Below are 24,311 nucleotides of genomic sequence, written 5' to 3'. Positions count from 1 at the left end.
TTAACAGGATCAAAAGCAAGAAACAATAAGCAAAGGTTTAACAAAAAAGCTTCTGAGCTGCCTAAACACACAAGTCCCTTGGATTATGAAAGGGACCTCAGTAAGTGATGACACCCTCTATTTGATTAAAAAATTGTAGTTCAGGTGGCTAGAGTGGGAGGATTGCTTGAACCAAGGAGTTTGAGACCAGCCTAAGCGACTGAGTGAGACTTTTTTTTTTTCCAGACAGGGTCTTGCCCTGTTGCCCAGGCTGTTGTGCAGTGGTGCAAACACAGCTCACTGCAGCCTCAACCTCCTGGGCTCAATTGATCTTCCCGCCTCGGCCTCCTGAATAGCTGTGACTACAGGTGCATACTACCCTGCCTGGCTAATTTTTTTTTTTTCAGACAGTGTCTAACTCTGTCACCCAAGCTGGAGTACACTGGCACGATCAACCCTCACTGCAGCCTCGACTTCCAAGCTCAGGTGATCCTCCCACTTCAGCCTCCTGAGTAGCTGGGACTACAGGCACATGCCACTGTGCATGTCTAATTTTTTTTTTTTGTAGAGGTGAGTTTTTGCCATGTTGCCCAGGCTGGTCTCAAACTCCTTGGCTCAAGCAATCTGCCCACCTTGGCCTTCCAAAGTGCTGGGATTACAGGCGTGAGCCACCCTGCCCGGCCTACCCAGCTAATTTTTCAATTTTTTGTAGAGATGGGGGTCTCACCATGTTGCCCTGGCTGATTAGACCCCATATTAAACAACCCACAACCACAACAAAACCGTAGAGAATTCTTGGGGGTGATGAGCAAGGTTTGATTTTTTTCCCTTCCATTATTTTCATGGTCTATAATTTAAGAATAGTTTGACTTTTTCATCAATATGAAAGTCGTGTATACTCATCCTAGCAAATGAAGACTCTGGCTCTTGGGATTTAGGCATTTCATGGTGTGGGGAGGATTAGATACATTTATTAAAAACCCAGGCTGAAAAATAAATGTCTTGTCCATCTGGAGATCTTATATTTATTTGAAAACCAAGTTCTGTGAAAGAGCACACTCAACAGTCGTATATCTTCTCTTCAACCAAAGACTTGGAGACAGGGTTCTTCAGGTCAGCGCAGAGGCAACCATACATGCATTGAATAGCAGGTCTCAGCATGAATTTCCTCATAAGCATTCCCAATATGAGCCTGGACAATCTTCTTCAGATAAGCAAGTGAGATCCTGGGAAAGGGAAGAAAGAACAGTAGTAGCTAGGGTCATTCTTAATTTCAAGACATTCTTTTTTTTTCTCTTTACTACTAACTGTTGAAATCTAAAACTAGGCCCCAATCCTGCCTCTGCAGTCCTAATATACCAGTTGTGCCACGACAGATTATAGTTTCCAAACTCCTAATGGACTGAATATTTTACCCCTTTGAAAACTAACAAGATTCCAGTTTCCAGCTATAAACCTCTAAGCCATTTTGTAGTTAACTGCCTTGAAAGCTGTAATCAAGGGTTTTCCATAAGGTATTGCCAAAGGCTTGATGGGAGCTAACGTGAGTCACCTCAATTCTCAGACAGACTGAGTGATCATGATAGCCTACACTGTACTGTGCAAGTTGGGTAAAGCTTAGGAAACTATCAAGGCTGAAAGATAACTTTCAAAAGTAAGTTTAGAAAATAGGAAGATTAGTATAAATCTCCCTTTCTCTAAGGCCCAAACTAATAGTCTTCCTGAGGTATAAATATATTTTCCTACTAATGGCGATTTCTGCCTTAATATTTATCTGAGATTTCTGCAAATCTTTCCTTAATTGCTAGTCAGTATCTAACACACAGCATGCTAGATTTGCAACCAGACCTTTAAATATAACAAATGATATTGTCCTTATTTTTTTTAAAGAGTAGAATGAATTGGCCGGGCATGGTGGCTCACGCCTGTAATCCCAGCACTTTGGGAGGCCGAGGTGGGTGGATCAGCTGAGGTCCAGAACTCGAGACCAGCCTGACCAACATGGAGAAACCCTGTCACTACTAAAAATACAAAATCAGCCGGGTGTGGTGGCGCATGCCTGTAATCCCAGCTACTCGAAAGGCTGAGGCAGGAGAATCGCTTGAACCCAGGAGGCGGAGGTTGCGGTGAGCCAAGTTTGCGCCATTGCACTCCAGCCAAGAGCAACAAGAGCGAAACTCCATCTCAAAAAAAAAAAAAAAAAAAAAAAAAAAAGGTCTGAAAACGTGTTTGTGCTTGGGTGGAATTAGGAAGCCTTGATTATGTCTCACAATGTCTTCAAATATGTGATGAACACTCAAAAGAAAATGGGGAAATGAAGAATGACAATTTCATGAAATTAGATTACTCCAAACTTTCCCATCTAAAGACCCCCTTTCAACACCGTTAAGACACTGATATAGTAAATGATCTTTGTCAATGGACATAGGCTTGTGGTTAGTCTAACTGACCTCAAAGTCCCTATAAGCACTATGTCTTATACACAGTAGATGTTCAATCGCTCCACCATAGAATAAATGAATGTTAAGGCGTCTATGCCAAAAATACTGCCAAAGGAGATGGGGAGAGAGAAAAATCAGTGAGAAGCCTATATTTGTGCTACTCAAAAGTGTCACCTATGGGCCAGTGCCAGTCCACAACTATAACTGATCCACAATAAGGAGCTTACATCAGAATGTAAATCAACTCTATCACTAAGCAAACTGCAGTTCAGCTGACGTTTTGGGGAAGACTTTCTTGATGAAAGAAGCATTGAGCAGATAGATTCTGGAGTAAGCTTCCTATCTCCTTACGGACCTATAAAAATAGTTTGCAGACCAGCCACTTTGAATAACATTAGTAGAGTACGAGTCAAAGAGGAAAAAAAAGGAATTTGTGGTTATATATGCAGAAAAAGGTTGAAACGGGGAAATTTTAATACTGTTTAGGTAAATAAGGATTAAACACAAAAGGAAGGAAAAAAGTGAGATGATGTCCTTGCAAAAAACATTTGTGAAGTATTGACAAAGAAGTTTCCCTTCATAATTTTGTTGCACACACACCTCTGGTCCTTAATCATCAATATACTCAAATGGTTCTGGGGGTTCTGGCTCTTGTTCCTCCTCCTCGATTTTTGGGCCATGTGCTGCCACAGGTTCCACCAGCTCCTCAATGTCTTCACTGGTATCCTTCAGAATGATGATGCCTCCAATGGAAAGCTGAAAAAACACAGGGGCATGCAGAAGCATAAGCTCCACTCACATTTCAAGCGTGCTCCACAATCTAGAGTAAATACTTGTTAAATGGCATTTTAAAACTATTTAAATGATTTGGAAGTGAAAAACTGGAGTAGAACTTTACTGGGATAAAGATAACTGTGATCTATATGAAGTATTTGCAAACTTAACCCAGTAGCTCTAGATGGTATAACATGTGATGCTGTTCTACTTGGATGACGCATCTCAATTTAAGAATAGTTATTTCCCAGCCATGGCCTTGACTACCAGCCTCAGTCTCACTGCAGGAAGAATGTTTACTATCCAAATATAGTATCCTAATTCCTTCCTACTCAAGATGTGGTCCTGGGCCAGAAGCATCATTATCACCTGGAGCTTGTTAAAAATGCAGAAAAGCTGGCCCTACCCTAGATCTGCAGAATTTGCATTCTAACAAGATCCCAGTCAATCTGATGCACACTGAAGTTTGAGAAGCAATCTAATGCATACTGTATGATTTGTGAGATGATAATCATTTTGAACGCAAGAGAGTGTATAAATTAAAAGCCAATTTTTTCTCCAGCAATTTCAGAATGATGGAGAGAATAACACAGATATCCCAGATACCTGAGGGGTTTTCACTTTAATCTATAAATCCACGTGATGCAAGGCGATGAAAAAATACACGGGAAACAAAAGGGAAGTAGACTGTAGCAGCAATTCTATTAAGCCCTCTCCCAAACATATTACAGAAGGTAAATTCAAACACTAAACTATTCACCCCTCTCTGGTGTGCTAATCTTATTCTATTTGCTTGCCTGTGTCAAAGGAAATGGAAAGCTGCTCTATGTAATTAAATCAGTCAACAGTGGCAGGGCACATCTGGAAAAAGCATATTTCTACCAAAGCACATTACTGGGAAGGAAAAGAAGCACAAGTACATTAGTTAAATGATTCACATATGTATAAGCATCTCTGCAGTTCAACCTAATCCAATTTTTACTCATCAGAACTCTGCCCTGCCATGCTATAAAACTGGTGTGCTTCGTGAACTCCAAATTATTTCCCTTCTCCCGACACACACATATCTATACATTTTTCCACAATCCCTTCCCTTAAAAAGTTTGCTTTCCTTGAAGAGGATCCATTTTATGAATGGACCCTGCCCTTACTGCCAATACTCCCAGAATGGAGTATAGGGCCACTGTCCTAATCCTCCATAGCCTAAAAGTTTACTTGAACCTAATGGACCAAATGGAGATGAATCTCCTACCAAACAGAAGAAAATATCCACATTCACATGAGGACTTTCTATTTTTTGGAAAATGTGGATCCAGGTTATGCTATTTCATGCTTAACTGGAATGAAATAATCCAACTTAATCAAAGGAAGGCCTCATCATACAAAAACAACAGTAACAACAAAAAAAAAAATCCCAAAACTAATAATCCAAATCAACACATGGAAAGGGCTGTTGATAGCTATACATGGTCTAGGTTTGTTAATGCTTTATACGTTGGTGGGAAAGTTCACCCGCTCTATACATAAGATATACGATTTTCTGTTCTCTGGGGAGGCTAATTACAACTGTAGATATAGGCAATGAAACATTTCCTCTTGCCTCATGGTGGAGAGGAAGCAGGGTAGGAATGTCACTTGTTTCCAAAACTACAGCTGCCTCTTTCAAATGCAGTGTCTGAGGAAGGGTCCTATGACCTTGTCACTGAGGGTAGGGGAGTAAGTCACTGCAGATACACAGAGGCAGTGTTTTCTTTTTTAAAATGAGATATATTAACATAAAATTCATTCTCTCAAAGTGTACAATTTAGTACATTCACAAATTTGTGCAGCTATTAATACTCCTGCTATCTAATTCAAAAATATCTGCATCAACCTAAAGAAACTGTGGGCCCATTAGCAGCCACTCTCCATTCTCCCCTTCCCCTGTCCTTGGTAACCACCAATCTAACTCGTCTCTATAGATTTGCCTTCTCTGAACGTTTCACATAAAGGGAACCATACCATATGCAGTCTTTTACGTCTGGATTCTTTTACTTAAAATAATGTTTTCAAGGTTCACATACACTGTAGCATATATCAGTAAGTCTTTCCTTTTTCTGGCCAAATAATATTTTATTATTATCTCACATTATTCACTCATCAGTTGATAAGACATTTAAGTTGTTTCCGTTTTATGACTATTATGAATCATGCTGATATGAGCATTAGTGTGTAAGCTTTTGTGTGGGCACAGTTTTCTCTTCTCTTAGGTATGGAATGGAATTGCCGGGTCATATGATAAGACTACATTTAACTTTTTGAGGAACTGCCAAACTCTTTTTTTCCACTGTGGCTGTAACTTTACTTTCCCATTATTACTCTATGAGGGTTCCGATTTCTGCATATTCTTGTCAATAATTATTATTGTGCAGTCTTTTTGATTACAGCCATCCTGGTGGGTAGAATGTGGTATCTTCTTATGGTTTTGTGTTTCTTTTTAAATTAAGAGACGGGGTCTTGCTATGTTGCCTAAGCTGGTGTCCAGTGGCTGTTCATAGGCACAATCATATTGCACTACAGCCTCGAGCTACTGGGCTCAAGCAATCCTCCTGCCTCGGCCTCCCATGTAGCTGGGACTGTAAGTGGGAACCACTGCACCTGTTATGGTTTTGATTTGCATTCCTCTAATGAGTAATGATGTTGAGCATCTTTTCATGTGCTTATCTGCCCATCTGTACATCTTTGGAGAAATGTCTATTCAAATCATTTGCCTGTCTTAAAATTAGGTTGTCTTTTTATTGTTGAGTTGGAGGAGCTCTTCATATGTTCTAGATATAACTGTCTTATCAGATAAATGATTTGAAAATATTTTTTCCTATTCTATAAACTTTGTATTCCCTGATTTGTGTGTCCACTAAAGTTAATGCTCATTTAACTTAGTAGTCAGCTAACAACTGGACAGGAATTTCCTTAAACACTTTGGAACACAAAGTCTCCCACTCTTTGAAGGAGTGTGTGTGTGTGTAGGGCTATACCTTCAACAGGATTCCTCATTTCTTCCTTGCACAGACATAGGCAGTCTTTTAATTCATAGGTGGATCAACTGCTATAGCTATCTCTGACTTAATTTGAGCAAAGACTTAGCAATCATTTAGTTTCCTACTGTGGTGTACAGTGTGCTCATATGGCCTCATGGAATTGAGCACGTGCCTCACTGTCTTAGTTCATAATTATCAAAAACTCTAGTTATTTCAAATGCTTAGAGTATGCACTAGTTGTGCCCTAATACGTCCATTCTGGATTCCCATGCTACTAGCAAGATAAGTTTATAGACACAGTTAGAATACGTTCTCTGTAAAACCGCCACTGAGATGAACCAGGTTGCAGATCAGACAGTGACTGCATTAAAGGTATCCATTGATGATTCTGTCCATTCATTAAACACTACACAGCAACTACTACAGATCAGGCAGTGCTACAGATGAGCATTTACCATTGTTTTAGGTGCTTTACATGTAACAACCTATTTAATCTCCACAACATCAACAGGAGGTAGGTAGCATTACCATATCAGTTTTACAGATGAGGAAACTGAAATACAAAGATTCAATGACTTGTCTTAGTCACACAGCTAACAGCAGAAATAAAAACCCAGTTATGCCAAATTCCAGCTCTAAACCACTACATACACTGTCTTGCATCCCTTGGCTTTATCTCTTCTAGCTGATAAATTAGTCAGGTAAGACCCCGACTCACAATTATAGGTAGGAGTTGCCTTTGACCCACCATCAGGTTGATAAGAATAAGTTTACTCTTGTATAAGGATAAGGATCTAGAAATCGAATCTCTGACATTTTAGACAGATCTAGCATCTGGCTGTCTTGGATGGGTCTACTGATGGCGCTCTAGTTTTCTACAAGAACTGGAAGATAAAGGCAGTATCACGCTCATATTTCTGATAAGCATTTGTTTCTAACATGAAGCACTCTGTCTTGGAATAAATTAAATTCCATGAAGATCCTTTTCTAACTAAAATGCAATGCATTTATGACAACGGTGTAATAAAATAGAAAAAAAAAAAAAGACAACGGTGTAATTACCATAATAATCAATACTTATTGAGCAGTTCCAAGTCTTGTTCTCAGTGCTTGTTCAATCTGTGCCTCATTTCTGAGTCAGGGATGGTAATCTCTGTTTTATAATAAAGAAAACTAAGGCAGAGAGAGATTTAGTACCTGGCCTAAGGTCACTTAGCCTGAGCAGTATACTCAAGATTCAAATCCTGTATGCTTGGCTGTAGAGTCTATATTCCTAATCAAATTGCTGTATTAGGAACTCCTATGTCGTATGTCTGTGGTAGAAGACCGGAATTTGTAGGGTTACACAAGGAAAAGAAAAATTCTCCCAAATCTATATGAAATGGAAAAGAACATTCTCTCTTTTGTTAAATAATTTCTTGGAACTAGTGAGCTTGCTCCAATGCTTTGAAGATTTACCATTCTCCATCAATATCCCACTGGTATATACAGCTAAGAGTCACTGGTAACTTACTGGTTTGAAAGGCTGGTATCTACAGGTCTCTGGCATGGTTAGGACCTTAAGCTGGGCAGGCATAACTCGGGCTGGGTTATCCAATAACTGGAAGTTTGGCTCAGGTTCTTTTTTCTTCTCTTTTTCTTCCTTTTTCTCTGCCTCATCCTATAAAATAAAATTTAAAAAAAGTTCAATAGAAGTTCATTTCTGTTCCACAGAACTGAGTAACATCTGAAGTTTACTGAGCAGCTATAAGGTACAAGAGGTAGTGGTCGGTAGTAATGGAAGTACAACTAAAGTGCTATCAGATTCAGAGGAGGGAAAAATAACTGCTTAGGAATGAGAATGGTATTTGACTTGGTTTTAAAGGATGAAAAGGTTTTTCTACCAGTGAGATCAGAAAAAGGTCTACCTAAACAACTGATAATCCCTTTGCTTGAAAGGGTTTTTCTTTCTCCTATCTCATCATCTTGTCTGTGAAAAACCTACTTTGCCCTTCAAAACCTATTTTAGTTGTCATTTGCTCCAGGAACTTTTTACTGATTTGTACCCTTCTATTCTTCCCACAAATGGATATATTTCCTAGAGTCTCTTTAAAGCACAATTTGTTGATTCTGCATGCTGGGAACAGGATAATTATTTGAAGGAAGCCAAGAGCAAGGTAGAATAATATTCAACTAAGGAAGAATCTCGCCCGTGACAGAGACAGAGATACTTCAATCCATATTACCGCCAGGTTATACCTACCACTTCCATTTTCTCCTCCTCTTTTTTTTCCTTTTCTTTTTCCTTCTTTTTAGCCTTGGCAGTTATAGATAATACAGCAGTAGAAACCTGGGGAAATGAGCAGGGTAAATTGTTGTAATCCCTTACTGACATACAAACATGCAAGCCCTAAAGAACTCAGTCCTACAACACTATTCTATTTCCTAGCTGTATTACATATATATATAAATCAAAGAACAAATGGGAAAACTAAGCACAACATTTACTGAAATAATTTGCTACTCTTGTCATCAAGTGAATCTTTAGTTCTTGGAGGCTTGTGTCCAATATAACTCTTCTCTTTTTTTGATCTGTAGCCTACCTTGGATATGAATTTGCTATCATGTACTTCCAAGATTGAGATTTGGGTGCCATAGCCTTTTTGCTTTACGGGAAAGCAATGGAAAATAGAACAATTTCCTTCAGTGCTGGTTGTAGATATCCTCTCTGGACTACATGTCTTACAATGCTAATACACAGTGGGTGAATGGTTAGCCTATATTATTCTCCTTCATGGGTCTCACTGAAAACAAAGGTGAAAAGCTGGGCAATACTGGTGTAAAGGCTGACTTTGTTTCAGACCCAAAGGAGGGTCTGACACATAGCTGATGAAACAAGATGCTGTCAAGGCTATTCCTTAACTGCCACCCCCAAATTTGGTTAATTTTCCTTACTTATACACAAAATTTACAGCAAATAATCAACAACTGGCCAATATGAAAATTATCATGAGAGAAAGAGCCATTTTCCTATATATAAGGTATCAAAAAAAGTATAATTTTGCTGAGTAAAACTTTATGGGCAAGTACAACTCTTTAATGTATTATTCTTTAATACAGGAGTGTCCTCATACACAGTTGGTAGGAGTATAAAGTGATTATGTCCATTTTGAAAGGCAAATAAGTTAATAACTATGAACATAATGTGCATTACTTTTGATCAAGTAACCTGACATCCAGGATTCTAACCTACAGATATACTCACACAGTGCACAAATACATGTGTATAAAGACTTTCAATTCCAGGCTCACTTGTGTAGGGGTAACAAATGAGAAATAACCTTAAATGAATATCAAAGAAAAAACGGGTAAAACAAACAGTACTACACACAGTAAAGGCATTGTTTTGCAGCTCTGGGAAAAAATGAGATCTGTATACATTGAAAGTTTTAAAAATAAAAAAAATATAGTTAATGTGAAAACAACAAGATTCAGAAAAGTATGTAGAGAATAATTCTATTTGTGGTATAAAAAGTACTGACATGTACAGAGAAAATCTTCAGAGGGGTTCAGAAGTTGTGACTCCTGTGACATGAGACTTGGATGACCAAGAGACAAAAAGGACTTTTACTTCATATTCTTGTGTAATGTCAAATGTTAGCATAAGAAGTGTTACTTTTAAAACATAAAACATAGTTAAAGAAAAAGTAAAATACTCAGTGGCTCCTATATTTAAGTACAAATGCTGCTAAAAGGAACAAAGAACCTACCTTTTCCTTTTCTTTTTCTTTTGGTACTTCCAGAGGGGCAGGATATGCAAATGTGGATGGTTTACAGTTCGATTTATACTGAACTTTCGGCATCTGAAGAAATTCCATTAAAATAACATTGGCTTTAAGTACTCTGTGCTCTCCACAAGCATACAGATACAAAAGGAGACCAAAGTTTTAATGCAGGCTATATGTTCAACTATGTTACGACTCCTCTCTGAAAGCCATGTCTACTTCTACTGATTTAGTTTTTAGGTTCTTTACAGAATTACCTGCAGTTCTCTATACTTTTCTTAATCTCTGTGCCTTTGAATGGGCATCCCTTTATCTTTACAAACCAACCTGCTTCAATGGGTAAGCCCTATTCATGGTGTGAGCATCAGATCAACAGTTCTCTCCTTCGTAAAGCATTTGATGGTCTATCCTGCATACAAACTGCCATTTCCCTTCTTTGTACCAGACTAGTAACTTACACTAGCCTGAATACAATTTCCACACCATATATAATCATGCCTTGTAAGAGTGTAACATGAGCCCGATAGAAAGTCAGCTTTACGTTACCTAATGACCAGTTTTAAAGTTCTTTGGTCTGAATTTTTCCTTTCCTTCTTTTTTTTTTTTTTTGAGACGGAGTTTTGCTCTGTCGCCCAGGCTCTGGAGTGCAGTGGAGCAAACTCGGCTCACTGCAAGCTCCGCCTCCCGGGTTCACGCCATTCTCCGGTCTCAGCCTCCCGAGTAGCTGGGACTACACAGGTGCCTGCCACCAGGCCCAGCTAATTTTTTTTGTATTTTTAGTAGAGACGAGGTTTCACTGTGTTAGCCAGGATGGTCTCGATCTCCTGACCTCATGATCCACCCGCCTCGGCCTCCCAAAGTGCTGAGATTACAGGCGTGAGCCACCGCGCCCGGCCTCCTTTCTTTCTTTCTTTTTTTTTTTTTTTTTGAGACAGAGTTTCACTCCGTTGCTGACTGGAGTGCAGTGGTGCAATCTCAGCTTACTGCAACCTCTGACTCCTGGGTTCAAGCGATTCTTCTGCCTCAGCCTCCCAAGCAGCTGGGACTACAGATGTGCACAACCATACCCGGCCTGAATTTTTCTCTGTTTACCCAATCTGCATTGATGGAGGATGATAATAAATACCACCATAAGGACAAAGAACCTTATCTTCTCCATCCCATTTTCATTACAAAGAAAGAGTAAAAACAGCAGTCATAAAATTGTTTGGCAGAGAATAAAATAGGTTATACAGGATGTTTAATTACAATGTTAAAAGTTAGGGACTGGGAAACCAAGGCATTCTTGTTCTGACAATAAAGCTGCTCAATATTTACAAATGTGAGCAGTTTTAATACCGAAACACTTAACAAAGGATAACTGGCTGTACAGCTATACTGAAAAATCAATACAAAGAAATATTCTACTTTTACCAGTCAGTTTTAAGCCTAAAACTTTTCCACTCTGAAAATTTAGTAGAACATTTCAACAGTGATGACCAGATGTAAGAGTTATTTAAAGGTCAAAAAGCCTTTTGACTTTTAAAGAACAAGAAGATGAATCATCAAGTCACAGGACTAAGAAAGACCTAAACACAAACTCCATTAAAAAAATATGACTACAAATGTGATGACAGGGCATGCAGTGCCTTAAATTTCTGACTTAAGTCAGCAGTTACATTCCATCAGATTCCCTAGCTCCTCACAGTTGGTCTTGTTTCCTGCTTCTACCAAAGGGTCATCCTCCTATTTTGCTTTTTCCCTTTAGTAATAATTCTTTCTTCCATCAACCACTTGAGTATCAGATAGCTCTGAAAGATTTAGTTTAGGTTTGCATTCTTCCTTCCCCAGATTACTGCAATAGCCTTGTAATGAGTTTCCACTGATACCAGAAAGATCTTTCTAAATGGAAATCTCATGTTCATTTATCATTTGAAATCCTTCGACAGTTCCCAGGCTTTAGTATTAAATAAAATTCATCAGAGTAGTATATAAAGCCTCTTCATATGTTTATATTTAGCCCCCTCTCTCACCATTCTTTCTCAACTAATTACTTGAAGTTACACAGCTAGTAAGGAGATATGATTTTCAAAACTTTCAATGACACACTCCATTCAAAAAGGTGACGATTCAACTTGAAGGGAAAATGTTATTATAAGATGTTAACTCATCTTTAAAATTTAATGGAAATCCTTGCAAGTGGGTGGTAAATATGAATAAGATATGGTGAACAGGAAATACTACAAAGCTGAGGTCTCACAGACATACCTTTAAGTCCTTGTTAAGGCCAATGACACAGGTAGGGGTATAAGCCAATGACAGGAAGTGTGAAAGAGGAAACCAGAACCAGAACTGGGTAAATACAAGGACGCCAACCACAGAAGGCATATGAGTGTGCCCAGTCCTGGACTGTAAGGAGATTGTGACATTATGACCACCTGTAGAAAAAGAGAGAAACCATGAACAATAATAGTATTGTCCTATTATTATAGTAGGACAATAATAACGATATCTTTCTTTCTTTTTTTTTTTTTTTTAAAAGAGATAGGGTCTCACTGTTACCCAAGCTCGGGTGACAGAGTGAAACACTGCACCCAAGTGCAGCGGCATGATCATGGCTCACTGTAGCCTCGACCTCCTGGCCTTAGGGGATCCTCCTCTTTTAGCCTCCCGAGTAGCTAGGACTACAGGTGCGCGCTGCCACACCTGGCTAACTTTTAAATTTTTTGTAGAGACGAGGGTCTCGCTATATTGCCCAGGCTAGTCTCAAACTCCTAGCCTCATACGATCCTCCCGACTCAGCCTCCCAAAGTCTTGGGATTACAAGCATGTGAGGCACTACACCCAGGCAATAATAAAGATTTGTAAGTGCTGCAGTAGGGAAACATCTGGTGATGATTTTAAAAGCACAATTCATATGTGCAGTCTAATATGCAGTCCTTGGAATTAGTGAGTTATCCAGGCTCTCCAAAATTGGATTTAGCACACATCTAGACTTACTTTCTCTATAGGCAGGCGTTTTTCAAAAACTAGGCCTGAAGGGTATCAAAACTGTGATGCTAAATTAAGTATTAATCTGCATTATATATTGGCTTTTCATGTGCTAATAAAAAGCAAAGTTTTAGTATATACTTTTTGCACACAATAGCAGAGGCAAGCTTAGATAGTTTGCTTAGTTTTACTCTTTCTACTTCAATCATATGCAAATACATATTTATAATATACTTACACATTTATAAAAATTTATATAAAACAGTAAAGAATATGTTCTGACTCTTGGTCTTTTAGGTGCTAAGCAGCATAAACATTATTAGAATTTTGAGAAATATCCCTTACAAATTATGAAGATTTATATGCAGCTATATAAAAATCTATGAAAGCATTAAGCATTACCCTACGATTAAACCACTTAAATTGGTGGGAGGAGCTCTGACATTAACTAGCTCTGTAACCATGGACAAAACACTTTATTTCTAATTCCTTTTCTCCCATTAGCAAAATGAGGGGTTGAATTTGAACACTTGAACTAGAGTACTACCACTTACAAAAGAAAACTTAACCTCTAACCCTTGATTCAGCTGAAATTTTTCTAACGAAACACAATATGTAAAGGAATGAAATCAGAGCTGCTTCTGTTTAATCAGGAGTTTGGACTGCTGGGAGAATATATGGCCTGGAACCAGAGGTCCCCAAGTCCTGGGGCTGCAGACCTGTCCATGGCCTGTTAGGAACCAGGCTGCAGAGCAGGAGGTGAGCGAAGCGCAAGTGAGCATTACCAGCTGAGCTCTGCCTCCTGTCAAATCAGCAGTGCCATTAGATTCTCACAGGAGTGCGAACCTTATTGTGAACCGTGCATGTGAGGGATCTAGGCTGAACGTTCCTTATGAGAATCTAATGCCTACTGATCTGAGATGGAAAAGTTTCATCCTGAAACCACCCCACCCCCGTCGTGGAAAAAAAATTGTCTTCCATGAAACCTGTCCCTGGTGTCAAAAAGGTTGTGGACTGCTGCCCTAGACTATTCCTCTACAGAGTGCAGATAAAGTTTGAAAGCCAGTGAACTAGAGCTAAGATCCAAGCCATCAGTTGGGGAGAGCTGGTGAGCCCTTGTAAGGCTGAGATTCTAGGAGGCTATGAGGGATTACAAACTCAAATGCCTTTAGGAACGAGTCAAGTAAACAAATAAGGAATAAGTGGGCTGGGAGCAGTGGGGACTGAAGCAAACTGTAAAGTACATGTCCTATTTAAAGGGAGCTTGTTACTAGGGGTGTAGGTCCAGGTTTACTAGGTCATTTTGTTTTTAAAACTGAAGCAAACTGGAAAATACACGTTCTAGTTAAAGGGAACATCTTACTAGAGTGTAGGTCCAGGGTCACTAGGTCATTTTGTTTTTAAAAGTAGACTCTGGATTTTGTCCAAAATCTTGCAAATTTTGTTAGGCAGGCAAAACAAAATACACCATTATCAGATTTGGCCCATGCGCTAGATGGTAACAGAGTTAGTGCTGGATCACAGAACTCTGAAATGCAAGAATCTTCATTTAAATAATATATCCTATAAAAATGGGGCTTGTCTGTGCCTAATCAGGGTCTTAATTTGAATTCCAATGCGGATTCCTGTTGCTTACATTTCTCTTCTCTTGATCTCAGTGTTTTATAGGCATCTTCACATTTTGCTTGGAGTCAAGAACCAAACACTGACTTGACTTTACTAAACCAAACAGCATTTTAATTTTTATAAGAATCAGGGTTCTACTGTTCAACCAAATAATCTAGATTTTCTTAATATTCCACTATAGGTATTTAAAATTTTCATCTGAAAAAAAGGCCAGGTATACTTTAATTTTGTTTTTCCAATAGAAATGAATTATATACATTTATTGTCTACTTGTACTCTTCCCTAAGCTAACCCCCATTCACTGAATGCTAACTATATGTTGAGGATTCATATAGTTATCTTTTCATAGAAAAGATCTTAAGGAGACTCCAGTCTCACAAAGAAGACAGATAATTCGATAATTAAAATAAGATATGAAAGTATTATGATAGCTATAAACCTGGTTGCTAGCGGGAACATTTCACTAAGACATAGTAACTAACCTGGGATGGAGGCTGGGGAGGGCAGAAGAGAGGAAAAGGATGCCTAGCTAACGTGCTATTTGATCTAACTTTGAAGCTGAATTTCCTTTTAGTTCAATGAAATCTATCTTCTTTGGACTTAGAAGCTAAATTAGCCTTTTGTTCTAACATTCTGAGATTTAATAAATAAGGTAGAGTTTATCATATTGATAATTTGCAGTTTAACAAACTTCAATCAACTTCTTTATCTTCGGCTTTTCTCCCTGAAGAGACCGAATCACTGAGTGAGTTCTCATAAACTTCAACTTCATTCTTTCCCTTGAAGTTGCCCTCTCTAGATTTTTCTCCACTACCACTAATTTTGTTTTTTCTTTTTTTGAGATGGAGTCTCATTCTGTAGTCCAGGCTGCAGTGTGGTGGCGCAGTCTCAGCTAACTGCAACCTTCACCTCCAGGCTCAAGCAATTCTCGTGCCTCAGCCTCCTGAATACCTGGGAATACAGGCATGCACCACCATGCCCAGCTAATTTTTGTATTTTTAGTAGAGACAGGGTCTCACCATGTTGGTCAGGCTGGTCTCAAACTCCTGACCTCAAATGATCCACCCACCTCGGCCTCCCAAAATGCTGGGATTACAGGTGTGAGCCACTAAGCCAGGCCTACTACCACTAATTTTACTGAGAGAAGATCAAGACTGCAAATTTTTCTAACACAGTTGCAGCACAGTGTTCTATGAGGATAGGATATTAAAAAGTGAAAAAGGACATGAGATTAATTCTATGCTCATAACAATGAACACTACAGTATAGAACTTTTATGTAGGGCCAGGTGTGGTGGCTCACACCTATAATCCCAGCACTTTGGGAGGCCGAGGTGGGTGGATTGCCTGAGGTCAGGAGTTCGCGACCAGCCTAGGCAACACGGTGAAACCCAGTCTCCACTAAAATACAAAAAATTTGCTGGGCGTGGTGGTGTGCACCTGTAGTCCCAGCTACAGGAGGGGCTGAGGCAGGAAAATTGCTTGAACCCGGGAGGTGGAGGTTGCAGTGAGCCGAGATCATGCCACTGCACTCCAGGCTGGGTGACAGAGTGGCCCCCCCGCTCCCCAAAAAAGAACTTTTATGTAATAAATGTCTAAAGCAAAGATTGTTATAAATAAAGAGAAACAGAAAGAAGCACCAAAACTTGATTGGTCCACAAGACAAACAGATAAAGTAAAAAAGCCCCAAACAAAAAAAGAAGATTTAAAAAAAAAAAAAAAAAAAGAAAAAGAAAAGACAAACAGAAGCTGAAAGAGGAAGGAAGGAGAACACAGTGAGATGACTTGTAGTAAATCTGGCAGAGAAGAGGCGAAACATAGAATTATCCTCCCCTAATTCTTTTTTCTTAATATATAATTTTGTTTTTATATTTTTAATTAAAAATTTATTTTTCTTTTTTTGTATTGCTCCTTGCAGAGCAGGGCTACCCTACAGGTAGTGTGCCCAGAGCAGTCTCCCCCAATTCTTAACAAGTAACCCTAATATAGTAAAAACCAGCAAAAAATTGTGGTAGTGGTGAACAAGTGGAGGGGTGTAGTCTAAAATCATACACTTTAAAAAGTGGCAGCTAAAAGAGAAAAAAAAGATTACAGAGCAGTAAAATGTTATCCCTAAATGTTGTTTTAAATACTCACCACCAAAAGAAGTAATCTGAAAAGGCTACATAATGTATTATTCAAACTATATGAAAATCTGGAAAAGGCAAAACTAAAACTGTGGAGACAGTTCAATTAGGATGAGTAGTAAGTTCAGGAGATCTATAGTACAGCATGATGACTACAGCTAATAATAATGTACTGTATATTTGAAAATTGCTTAAGGAGATCTTAAATTTTCTCATAACAAAAAATGATAAGTATGTAAGGTGACAGATATGTTAATTAGCTTGATTTAACTATTTTACTATATACATATATATCTCAAAGCACCATGTACACTGTATGTACAATTTCTATTTGTCAACCATACCTTAATAAAATAAATAAAAATGAGTTTTTTAAAAAGAAAAAGAATGAAAAAGGGGATATCACTACAGATTCCACAGACATTGAAAAAGTAAGAGGATATTATAAAAAAACTTCCAATAAATTCGAAACTTTATTTATTAAAACAAAATAAAATAAAACTATGGAGATAGTAAGAAGGTCAGGGACTTGTGGGGAGGGCAAGGAGGGATGAATAGGTTAAGCACAGGGAATTTTTAGGGTAGTGAAACTATTTTGTATCATACTGTTATGGTAGACACATGTCATTAAAGATCTGTCAAAACCCATCAAATGTACAACATGAAGAGTGAACTCTAATGTAAACTAGGGACTTTAGTTAATAACAATGTGTCAATATTGCCTCATTGATTATAAGCAGATATACCACACTAACACAAGATGCCAATAACAGGGGAAACTGGAGGGGCAAAGGGGACATATGGAAACTCTGCATTTCTTGCTCAATTTTTTCTGTAAATCTAAAAATTTTTAAAAGCCCAATTAAAAAAACGTAATTATTGATAAAATCCAGCCAATTAAGTGTCTAGACTTAGTATAGATAACCTAAGAATGAAAAAGCTGCAATAAAAGAAATGGGCACTGAATCCATTTAAATATGAAACTAAGATCATACAATTGTAAGAATTATGATTTCTGAAGACAATGTAAATATCACAAACTGTTGACAACATAAACATAATATAAAAATATTGGAAGGAAGTGAAGAATGAGAAGGGAGAAACTATGGAAACCTACATATGTAGCTTGTAAATGGGAGGGAATCAATACCATCTAGAATTGAAATGGTTTACTTTACCTAAAATATTTATAGAATTTTTTTTTATCTATAAACAGCTGCAAGGAAATATTTTTTAAATTAAAAAGAAAGAGAAAAGTAAACTATGCCTCAATATTAAAATTTTAACCAGAAAAATCTCAACTTCTTGGAAAATAAAAACCAACCAAACAAAAAACTCCATTAGACAAATAGGTTAAAAGAGAGGAACATCAGCCTCAAAAATTTAGAAAAGAACACCAAAGTTATGAAACAGCAAATAATAAAGATCAAAAATAAAGAATTTACAAAAAAGGAACAAAGTACATAAATAGAGAAATTACTGGCAAACCTAATAAAGAAAAAAGAATTAATCAAATTAGAAAGGAGATATGGATTTTTTTTAAAGAAAGAGGCCATATGAGGGAGATTATCTAAAATTATAAAAGGACTCTGAAAACTGTGGTATGATTAAAACACTCTCAGCAAGTAGAAAACCCAAAAAGATTAAAAAGAAAAATTTATGACAGTTATCAAATAATGGCAGCTTCTTTTCCTCATCTCCTTCACTACAAATATACACACATTCCTAGTTGACTGAGGAAACAATGACTGCAACAAATAAGGCTAACTGTTTTTCTTAGAATCCAATGGCTAATAAATGTGAAAAAAAAAATGCTCCCTTAATAACAGAACTGCAATAAAAACCTTGAGATGTTATTCCTCACCTTTCAAATTAGCAAAAATAAAAAGGATTATATTCACACGGATAGGGTACATCAAGAAAAAGAATCACATAGTTGAACAGTGAAGTATGTATCTGCTCTTCTCCTCTTATCCTATTGAGAGGTCACCAATAATAATGTTAAGGCATATGTCAAATGAACTCAAAGTCTAAGGAACTAAAGAACACCATTCTATCTTTTGAAACAGACTATGGTATTATGATGGACGGTGAGAATTTTGGAGCCAGATGGCACAGTGTGCTCTGTATGCATTTATTAGGTAAATATTCAACTTACCTTATTTTATAAGTGATCTGGCTGCTAGAATTTATTTAAAATATGCTTTCCTCAAAAACGATTCAATGTCAACTTGTTTAAAATTCATATAATACTAAGAAAATTAAAGGAAAAATAAATTGGCTGGGCACAGTGGTTCACAGCTATAATCCCAGCACTTTGGAGGGTCGAGGTGGGAACACTGCTCGAGTCCAGAAGTTCAAGACAAGCCTGAGCAACATAGTGAGATCCTATCTCTACAAGAAGTTTAAACAGTTAGTTGGGTGTGGTGACATATGCTTGTAGTCTCAGCTACTTGGGAGGCTGAGGCAAGAGGATTGCCTGAGCCCAGGAGGTTAAGGCTGCAGCAAGCCATGCTCGTGCCACTGCACTCTGGCTTGGGTGACAGAGTGAGACTCTGTCTTAAAAGAAAAATAACAAAAAACCAACCAACAGTCACTTTACTAAGTGACAGGCACTGTCACCCAGGCTGGAGTGCAGTGGAGCAATCTCGGTTCACTGCAACCTCAGCCTCTCAGGTTCAAGGGATTCTCCTGCCTCAGCCTCCTGAGTAGCTGGGATTATAGGTGTGTGCCACCACTCCTGGCTAATTTTTTTGTATTTTTAGTAGAGACGGGGTTTCACCTTGTTGGCCAGGCTGGTCTTGAACTCCTGACCTCAGGTGATCCACCTGCCTTGGGCTCCCAAAGTGCTGGGATTACAGACGTGAGCCACCGTGCCCAGCCAATAGCCTGTACTTTTTTTTTTTTTGAGACCGAGTTTTGCTCTTGTTGGCCCGGCTGGAGTGCAATGGCGCGATCTCGACTCACTGCAACCTCCACTTCCTGGGTTCAAGTGATACTCCTGCCTCAGCCTCTCAAGTAGCTAGGATTACAGGTATGTGCCACCACGCCTGGCTAATTTTATATTTTTAGTAGAGATGGGGTTTCTCCATGTTGGTCAGGCTGGTCTCGAAGTCCTAACCTCAGGTGATCCACCCACCTCGGCCTCCCAAAGTGCTGGGATTATAGGCGTGAACCACCGCACCCGGCCTGTACTCTTAAATGTACATGATCTCTATGAACTGCAGGCTCCAAATTTTCTCCAGGAATAATTTGCCTCAGATTCAATTTCCATTATGTCATATAGTTAGAGCAGATAGTTATTTTATTAGATTTAGTTTAAATAAATAAATCTTGAAGACTTAAAAACATTTACCTGCATCCAGTATGCCCTGGGCCAGAATAGCGCCAAACTTGGCCATGACATCATCATGCTTATCATTGATGACTTTGGAATACAGCTGTCTGAACTGATTCACCTGAAGGAGCAAGAGAAAGAATTATAGTCTAAGTCTACTCATTTGTGGTACCATTTTAGAACAGGGAATAATATTGCTCCAATGATAATGAGTTAGTTCTGAGTTTCGTAATGCTCAAGAGAGGGATATGGACCAGACTTGAAGGCAGAGCAGTTCCGTGGTTGAAATCACGGGTGTTATGACTTTTTAGTGTGGGAGCACCAGCTCTGTCTTGAATCCTCATTCCACAGTGGATGTTTCAAGGTCAAAGGAATGTTGAATGTGATTTCATACATTACCACTGTTAGTCAGCAGGCCTAAAAAGTCCAAGCAAACACTAAGGCTTTCATTACATTTTGAATTATAGCTATTCTGTTTACCACCAACCTTGCGGGCTTCCTAAAAAGCATAGTCCTTCAGTTCCACCTTAAAGTAAATTACCCTTCACCAAAGCTGTGTGAGGTATCTTTTGCATTAAGTATATTCACGTAAAGTAAAGATTTCTATTATCTACTCACATTAATTTTCTGAGGACTTATCAGAATGTGTACTCATACCAAAAGGAGCGTATCGGAATGGAAAATGTGCTGACTCACTTAGGGTGGGATTACTGGTAATTCTTTATCCTTTCTGCATTTTCTAAAATTAATATGTATTATTTTTATGATTAGAAAATATATTTATAAAATATATTCTGTATGAATAATTAATATTCCTTTAAATCTGTTTGGGTGACAATAAGTAAACTATTTTATGCTTCTTCTATGTCTTACACTTCTCTGTTTTCCCAACAGTGCTTTTCAAATGGTAGGCACCCAGGAAGAAGTCGGCTTGTTCAAGAAGCACATAATCATGGAGCTCCCCAAATCTGCCAAAAGCAGAAAATATCAAATTTGAGTTTCCTAATATAATGACTTTATCTGCATTACATATTCTTTCAGAATCTTTTCCCCCTTTTCATTTGTCTTGGTTTGGGAGGCCACAATGTGATATAGTGGCAGAATAATAGAATCACACAACCCTCGCTTATAAGTTGTTCTTATAAGCTGTTTGGGTAAGTTACTACCTTTTATGAACCTCAGTATCTTCAACTCTACAGGGATGTTAGCACCTACCTTACATGGCTATTATAGGATTATATGAGGTAACATATATGTAGTGTAATGTATAAAGGGCATCTCATAGTTCAATAAGCATGAGTGTTTCACCATATGGGGGAAGAATCCTACCAATCCCTCCTATTATCTCTGCAATCTAAATGCTACTAACAAAATAATATTCCTTGAACATGGTTCTCATTTTTTATTCACAGGCAGCAACACAATATAGTGGGGAAACAATGAACTAACTCTGTCACTACCCAGCACACAATCACTTAAGTCACTTACTTCTCTAGGATTTCTTTAACTATAAAATCTAGCATGATTAAATCATCACTAAATTCCCCTTTACTTAAAAAAATTCTCATGTGGCCGGGTGCGGTGGGTCATGACTGTAATCCCAGTACTTTGGGGGAGGCCGAGGCAGGTGAATCACCTGAGGTCAGGAGTTTGAGACCAGCCTGCCCAATATGGCGAAGCCCCATCTCTACTAAAAATACAAAAAATGAGCTGGGCATGGTGGCGGGCGCCTGTAATCTCAGCTACTCAGGAGGCTGAGGCAGGAGAATCGCTTGAACCCGGGAAGCAAAGGTTGCAGTGAACTGAGATCATGCCACTGCACTCCAGCCTGGGCGACAAGAGCAAAACTCCATCTCAAAAAAAAAAAAAAAAAAAAAAAAAAAATCTCATGTTTGACGCTTTTATTCTGGTTCAACAAGTCAAGTTCCTTTGATTCTGAACTTATTTTAGATGAACATTTACATTACCTTATATAGTATGGAAATTTTATGTGCTAAAGGCTTAATATTTCACAAAATTATAAAAAGAAACATAGAACAAAGCATTGAATGTACATTATAGGGAAGAATTTAAATTTAAAATTGTACCCAAAACAATAGAAAAACATTCAGTAAAACTTACAAATGGATAAAAAAAAACCAGTCCAACTATATAATAGGCTTATCTAACTAATATTAAATAGAATGCTTTAAAAAGCTAGTTTTTATCATTTTAAATTTTTTTCTCACATTTTATTTCTTATGTATCAGTAACTTAATTTTCATTATTTTAATTCTTGGTAAAGAATTATTTTAGTAGATTAGGACATACATTAAATTTTGAAGTCAGCTTTGAGACCATCTGGTCTACTCCCTCTATTCACATCTAGTTACAGATATGAAGACTAAAAAGACAAGCAAAACAATTGGTTTGCTTGCTATCACAAGCAATTAATGGTAATCAGGGTGAGGATTAAGATTTTCTAACTCAATTTCATTGTTATGAATAGTATGGTCTCCCCCCACCAAAAAAAACAAGAAGTAGAATTTCCAGGAGAAAAATCATATTAGCTTTCCATTTTATTTCACAACAATCTCACAAAAAAAGACAATTAAAATTTTATGCAATGCTGTGATCCATGCATTGTACTATGTATGAGTATTTAAAATCTACCTTCTCAAAAAGCTGCATTTTTAACATTCATCATGTTTTTACTTGTATACCCTATACTGCTGGAAAAAAGCCCACTCTTAGATGTCAGGGAGAAAGCAATAAAGCTCCTTGGAGTTGTTTCTGTTGGTACTTATCATCTGAGTGTGACTCCTTTCTATTTTTCTATCTTCCTGGTTATGGAAATGTAGCTGTACATCAAGGATCAGTTTTGGAGGTGTTTTTTCTGTCTGTGAAATTATATTTGTGCTTATGACTTCAACTATATGTCTGTAATTCCTTCCATGAAATTCTTGAGGTGAGATGTATTTTGGAATTCAGAATTTAGAAGGCTAACATGATACATATCCATATATTATACAATACTACCAGTGTAGTACTGCTCTATATATTATGATATCCCATAATCAAATAAATTATTTCTGAAGTAGCACAATATATGGATATTTATACTAAGTAGGATAAATGATAATGAACTAATAATTGCATCCAAATGAGTCTTTAAAAACAAACAAACCTCTTTGAGTTTTCAGAGCTTTCTGGATTCTGTAATGGTAGATAAAGGGCTATAAACACACACACACACATATATATATATATGTCTATATATGTGTATGTATATCTGTATATATCTATACAGATATATATACTTTTTTTTTTTTTCCCCTTGAGACAGCCTCACTGTGTCGCCCAAGCTGGAGTGCAGTGGTGTGATCTCGGCTCACTGCAACCTCCGCCTCCCAGGTTCAAGTAATTCTCCTGCCTCAGCCTCCCAAGTAGCTGGAACTACAGGCGCCCGCCACCACACTCAGCTAATTTTTTTTGTATTTTTAGTAGAGACGGGGTTTCACTATGTTGTCCAGGCTGGTCTTGAACTCCTGATCGCGTGATCCACCCGCCTTGGCCTCCCAAAGTGCTGTGATTATAGGCGTGAGCCACTGCGCCTGGCCTATATAATTTTTTTTATGGCTAGTTCCCAAATCTCCGTATTTAGCATCTAATTTTTTTCCTATGCTCCCATGTTGTTTCCAATTGACATGCTGTCATGTCAAACTCAATATGCCTGAAATGAATATTATCTGTATTCTTCCTTCAAATATTCTTGTTGATGCTATCATGACTTCCCCATTATCAGGATCCCAAATGAGTTTTCAGCTCCCTCCTCAATTTTATCAGCATTAATTTGCTTATAGTAGTTTTTGTAGCCTTTTTCTTTTTTATTACCACTAACACTGTAAGAGTCCAAGTCCCTATCTTAAAACAACAGTGTCGTAATAGACTACTACTTACAAATGTGTTATGCTATAAAATCATATATACAGTGATTTATTTTAGAACTGCAGGAGCTTAATTCTACTTCCCAAGAGGGTACTTGTCAATGATAGGAGAAGCTTTCCTGTACCAGGCCTTAGGCCAAGTAATATTGGTAATAGGAACACCAGATTCTATATTTACAGTGTAATATTTTGATGTGAGTTTATATATGATACTTAATATGTACATGTTCAAGTAACTGTTAATGGTGATTTTTTTGTTTGTTTTTTAGAGATAGGGTCTTGGGATATTGTTCAGGCTGGCCTTGAACTCCCAGGCTCAAGTGGTTCTCCTGCCTCAGCCACTGTGCCCATC

At 37.9% G+C, this 24,311-nt stretch overlaps 1 protein-coding gene across 1 annotated transcript in view; it reads right to left on the bottom strand.

Annotated features, from left to right (window-relative positions):
- Positions 1–990: 990 nt before the first annotated feature.
- PSMD1 (proteasome 26S subunit, non-ATPase 1) overlaps positions 991–24,311 on the bottom strand; it is a 115,568-nt gene continuing 92,247 nt past the window's right edge. Inside the window, exons 19-25 of the mRNA XM_054477588.2 lie at positions 20,052–20,154; positions 12,223–12,392; positions 9,961–10,053; positions 8,454–8,540; positions 7,725–7,871; positions 3,021–3,176; positions 991–1,205 (exon numbers count right to left, since the gene is read on the bottom strand). Coding sequence (XP_054333563.1) covers positions 3,030–3,176; positions 7,725–7,871; positions 8,454–8,540; positions 9,961–10,053; positions 12,223–12,392; positions 20,052–20,154 — 747 coding nt within the window. The 3' untranslated portion in view covers positions 991–1,205; positions 3,021–3,029. The remainder of the gene's footprint in view (positions 1,206–3,020; positions 3,177–7,724; positions 7,872–8,453; positions 8,541–9,960; positions 10,054–12,222; positions 12,393–20,051; positions 20,155–24,311) is intronic.

Source organism: Pongo pygmaeus, chromosome 11 (assembly GCF_028885625.2).
Source record: "Pongo pygmaeus isolate AG05252 chromosome 11, NHGRI_mPonPyg2-v2.0_pri, whole genome shotgun sequence".
Classification (NCBI taxonomy): Eukaryota; Metazoa; Chordata; class Mammalia; order Primates; family Hominidae; genus Pongo; species Pongo pygmaeus.
This window is presented reverse-complemented; position numbering and strand designations above follow the sequence as displayed.